At 36.4% G+C, this 5,087-nt stretch overlaps 1 protein-coding gene across 1 annotated transcript in view; it reads right to left on the bottom strand.

Moving 5' to 3' along the window:
• Positions 1–1,819: 1,819 nt before the first annotated feature.
• LOC109109672 (vasoactive intestinal polypeptide receptor 2-like) overlaps positions 1,820–5,087 on the bottom strand; it is a 30,283-nt gene continuing 27,015 nt past the window's right edge. The window contains exons 11-13 of the mRNA XM_042714512.1: positions 4,710–4,845; positions 4,228–4,269; positions 1,820–3,749 (exon numbers count right to left, since the gene is read on the bottom strand). Of these exons, the coding sequence (XP_042570446.1) occupies positions 3,576–3,749; positions 4,228–4,269; positions 4,710–4,845 (352 nt within the window). The 3' untranslated portion in view covers positions 1,820–3,575. The remainder of the gene's footprint in view (positions 3,750–4,227; positions 4,270–4,709; positions 4,846–5,087) is intronic.

The following is a 5,087-nucleotide window of genomic DNA, read 5'->3' as shown; positions in this document are numbered from 1 at the left end:
GGTCAGTGACCGGTCATAGCATCCCAAAAGACCATTCTATACCTCTAAAGCACATGCCACCCAGCTACAAATACCAGTAAGTACAGTAAGTTAGTCAGTGTGCATTTGAAATGCCGGTCTATTTCCATCCGATGCAGGGATTCTGAAAGCAGATTCGCAGTTCCCAAGAGTAGTGTATGGAGGTTTCCACTTCGCTAGCTTTTGAGCACACGGTTCTAGCCACTCCCTGGTCACCACATCCACGGGCCTCTTGTCACAGGATTGGATGCATGTCATTTCGGCCTAATACCCATGTCAAATGATTTAGCTGAGGCACAGAGGTCAACAGCTCTGATAAGTCAGGATGAATCGTGATGGATCACTGCCAAAGTGAAGCATCTGGAGATTCTTTGGGTGAAGGGACATTTTTTTATGTTGTGACAAGAATACATAAGCACAACTTTTAAAAAATCCCTTGACTAAATTGTGGCTCTCGACTTGCTTATTTTGCATTTTCTGAAGAAAATATGGGTTGTGCATGCACTCACTGCCACAATGAAGGTTGGTGTGTGCCCTGAATTGCTATGCAGTTGCTAAGGTATTCTGAGTGGGTGTTCCAGTCCATCAGTAAACATTTTGTGAAGCAAAAACCTGCATCTTTGTACTGAAGAAATCCATCATTTATTTGTTTTCAACTTGTTCTAGTTAAAACTGGTTCTGGAATAAATAGAAATAAAATAAATAATAAAAAAGTATATAATTACTAAAACTTAAACAACAATTAAAATAAACAACTGAACATAAAAAAAGCAAAATACTAATATAAAACACTGGTGCGATTGGGCAAAAATTAGTTAATTGCATGAATTTGTATGTTAACAAATGCTACTAATGAGCATGGGGCAAGAAGACTGGAACATCTCTGCCATAGCAGTGTGCCATCCTTTATTCCCTAGACTGGACACCATCATGTCTATGAAAGCTGGCCCAAAGGCCTCATCTTCATCCAAACAACTGTTACACTGAAAGCTTTGAAACTCCATAATCAGGCTGCGTGAATTACCGTGAAATTTCATTTGTGACATTCTGTCAGCTCCATTGTTTTTATGGAGTTGATGGCACATGTAAACCTTGCATGAAGAAACAGTGCTTTGTAAATGACTTGTAAGAACTGTGAATGTGGAGGTCAGCAACATGAAAATGAGAGTTGTTATTCTTTCTGTTACTTTTCTCCAAGGAGAAGCGTGTTCACTCCTTTTTGAGGATCCAGGAAGGTGATAAGACAACAGACAGCAATAGAACAGGAAATGAGTCAAAACAACATCATCTGTGTGTGATATCATCTGTGTTGATGGTGAAGCTCATCTGTTGATCGGCAAGGGAGAAGTGTAATCGTATTTCACTGGTCCGTTTTTAGCATCTCATTTATTGTTCTCAAGATCCAGAATCAGAAAAACAAACCCCACCAACGTTATCTACATTGCACTAGCAAATTATTTTTGTATTAAATAATTTCAATTAGCGCATTAACGGAATATGTGCTGAAAATTAAATTCTAATTAAATCAGATACATAAGTGGTGCCAAAAAATAATCACCACAGTTGTAAAAAAAAAAAAAGATTATAGGACTACGTTTTACAAAAAAAAATTGTCTTTTAGTCTTTCTACTTCAAATTTTGCATTTGATTCACTGTTTCTTTCTGTGTTTCTTTGTAATAATGGTGAAATTTAGCAATTTCTGAGTTAAATTTTTTTTTTCAGTGTACTAATCAAAAGCATGAACTTACTAAAACAGTTTAAAAACAACTTTTACTTTTAATGAAACATTTAATGAAAAATCTCAATACAGTTTACAAGAAACATTCAGCAAATATGTAAGAACCGCAATTACTTAGAACAATTTTCCAATTAAGCATTGCAGATGGTTAAACATAATAAAAGAGAAGTGCACAACATAATGGCCTCTTTTTTGTACATATTTTTTACATCATAAATGCATCTGTCAGACACACCAGATTCTTCACAGACCATGACGTCTTTCAAAATCAAGGCATACTTTATTACACAATAAACTCGGAAACCCTCCCTCAGTATTTAATTCAGAGTCACCCACAATTCCTTTCTGCCAGCTCTAATTAAAGCTCCATCTTTTCTTGATGACCATCTGATAATGATGCTGAATGCTCCAGCCTGTGGCATCTGTGTCATTTTAAATTAACGCAACCTCGCACGTGGTGTCCCGGGGACCTCTCCTCCTCAGGCTGGGCTGTAAGAGATCTGATCTCCTCTCCAATCCATTTTGAAGTCTCTGGAACACAGTTCCCAGAATCTGTTCGCGACAATAACGCAGAGCACAGCTCACACTGAAATGTCACTTTCATACGCCCTCACACTCATTGTTTTGTCAGTTCACTTGACCTAAATCTGCATCCAACTGTCTACTGGATTAATTATCTGTTTTTCAGTTGAATGGAAAGAGCACTGACAGCAGAATTCATTGCAGTGTACAATTCCCCAACCCCCCTGACAATGTGAGGCAGAGCAACACAAAAGCAAAAATAATCATAAACACCATCAACACCTATTACAGATCTGTAGGATATGGAAAAAAAAAAAATTGTGGAGTAATATCAGCGAGTCGTGGTTTGGTTTATACACATCTTTTTGAGGGCAAACTAAATATTTATGCCACATATTTGTAATTTCATTCATAAGACTATACTGAATCTCCTCACATAATAATGAATTACATTCACATGCTAGAATATACATATCTTGGAAAAAGTATAATCTTAGTTCACGTTTTCTCATACTGTGGCTTTTCTTCAAGTTATATAAGAGGGGGAAAAAATCCAAGGGGTAGTATAATGACAAAATAACACTGAAATGCTGTAGATGCAAGAACAGTTCAATATCAGTGGAAGAATTTTTGCTTTTTCTTACAATCACCATTTTTTATTTGAATGCACGACTGACTTTTCAGTTTCAACTTGTATCTGAAGACGTACTCTCCTGAAATGAGTTCCTGGCTAATGTGGACACCTCCAGCTATAATGTCCTCTTTATAAAACCTCACATTTGAGTTTGGCATAGAGGTGACCCACTTTTTGCATTCATTCAAGACATGATCTTGGTGAGGTGGCTGAGTTTTCATGTGTTGATAGCATGGCGCTGTGTCTCTATGAACGTCTAAGAAAATTGCTGTGGGCCTTAAGTAGCATTTACATAACACTATTATATAATCTGACCCTAATGCAATGAAAGTTTACAAAGAGCAATGTATATGTAATCTGCATCTGAAAAAATGGAACTGTAGTTTTTAATGCCACCAATACTATCCCACAGAGATTTGGTTTAATGTGCTATTTTGGTGGTTTATAGCAAAATTTGCTATGAAACAAGATTTTGCATTGTATACTGACAAAACCGTGTTGTGCCTCAGAGATGTTGAATCCTCATCGTATCTCCTGCATGTCAATCTCATGCTTCAAAAAGCTTTGTCCTCTTCAGCTTAAAGCTTTTGAAAAATACTGAGTTGTTAGCTGAGGGGCAGTGAAGTAAGAGCATGATTCATATAGCGCCGCTTCTGGATGTCTCACACCACGGTGGTCTCAGTCTGTAGGAAAGACTGCGCTCTGGAGTTCCGATGGAATCGGACCATGTTTTCCGTGCCGTTCCTGGATATGGATGAACTGTGCAGACGGTAGTCGCGACCAATGTAACGTTTTAAACGCAAACTCCGCCACTTCCTCTTGAGTTCGCTCTGGACCTACAAAGCAGCCAAATATAACATCTGTTAGCATGGTCTTTAGCATTAGCACAAGTCAACATGAAATCAAGATTGAGCCAATTTATGCTCAAAATATTATTTATGTTTCTAGTTTTATTGTAATTGATTCAAGACATTATTATGGCAAACATAACATTTAATTCAACTTGCTCTGCCTCAGGAAAAATTTTAAAGTTGATTATAAGTAAAAATGTCATCTGATACTCAAAAGCACTGTCAAAAGTTCAGTGTAATAGAAATTATTATATAACCCATTGTGTGGTTGTATTTTTGTAATTTTTTATTACTTTTTGTGTTGCTGCTTATGTAAAGTTTTTTAAATTGCTCACTTATGAGATTCAATTACAGTTAGGATGCAGTCTCAGAAGTCAGCTGCCTATGTAGGCAGTAAGCAGATCAGGTTTTTGAATAGAGTTAAAGTGAGATGTATCAAAGGTCAATAAAATTGCAGACTAACCTCACTATTCAAAAAACAGTACAAAATCGCAACCACCAAGCCCTGTGAAAGAAACACAAAGAGTTAATGTGGTACAACACTGATAAAGCATCATATATCATTCCAAAGTTTGGAGTTGGTAAGATTTGTTCATGTTATTTGAAAAAAAAAAAAACAGTAATATTGTGAAATATGATTATCATTTAAAATAAATTAAAATTACATTATAGTATTATAATTTAAATGTAAAAAGCTGAATTTTCAGCCATTACTCCAGCCTTCAGTGTAATATTTAGAAAGCATGTTACTTTTTTTGCAAGATTCTTTGATAAGTAGAAAATTCAAAAGAACAGCATTTATTTGGAAAAGATTTTTTTGTAACAATGTAAATGCCACTTCTGATTAATTTAATGCATTGGAAAAATCTCCAAACTATGGAACGGTAGTGTATGCTTAAGTAGATATATATAATCACTAGTGACACATTTAGGCATACTCCTCACCTGAAAAGATCCCAGACCAAGGTCAAAGAATATTTTATAGTTTTCCATCTCTCCATTTTCATCTATGATGTAAACGAAAACAACATAGTTGATGCCAAACAGCGGGATCAAGAGAAGTGTGGATTTGGCCAACCTCCTAAAAACAGAAAAAGGAGTAACAGGATTTGAACGGAGTGATGGGGAGGGACCCCTACTGTTATAATAGCATGGCAATTTTTGTCAAATAGACAGTATATTTTCAAGCACATAATGGAGAGCTCCAAACTGAAATTTCAACTTTAGGTGAAAAAAAGAGGGTCAAAAGCGCTTCCGGGAGAGCCATCAAATAGAGCACAGGCTCTCATGCATTGGTGACAGGGCACTCAAACGCAGAACGTG

Source organism: Cyprinus carpio, chromosome A24, assembly GCF_018340385.1.
Source record: "Cyprinus carpio isolate SPL01 chromosome A24, ASM1834038v1, whole genome shotgun sequence".
Taxonomy (NCBI): Eukaryota; Metazoa; Chordata; class Actinopteri; order Cypriniformes; family Cyprinidae; genus Cyprinus; species Cyprinus carpio.
The sequence above is the reverse complement of the archived record's forward strand: the minus strand, read 5'-3'. Positions and strand labels throughout refer to the sequence as shown.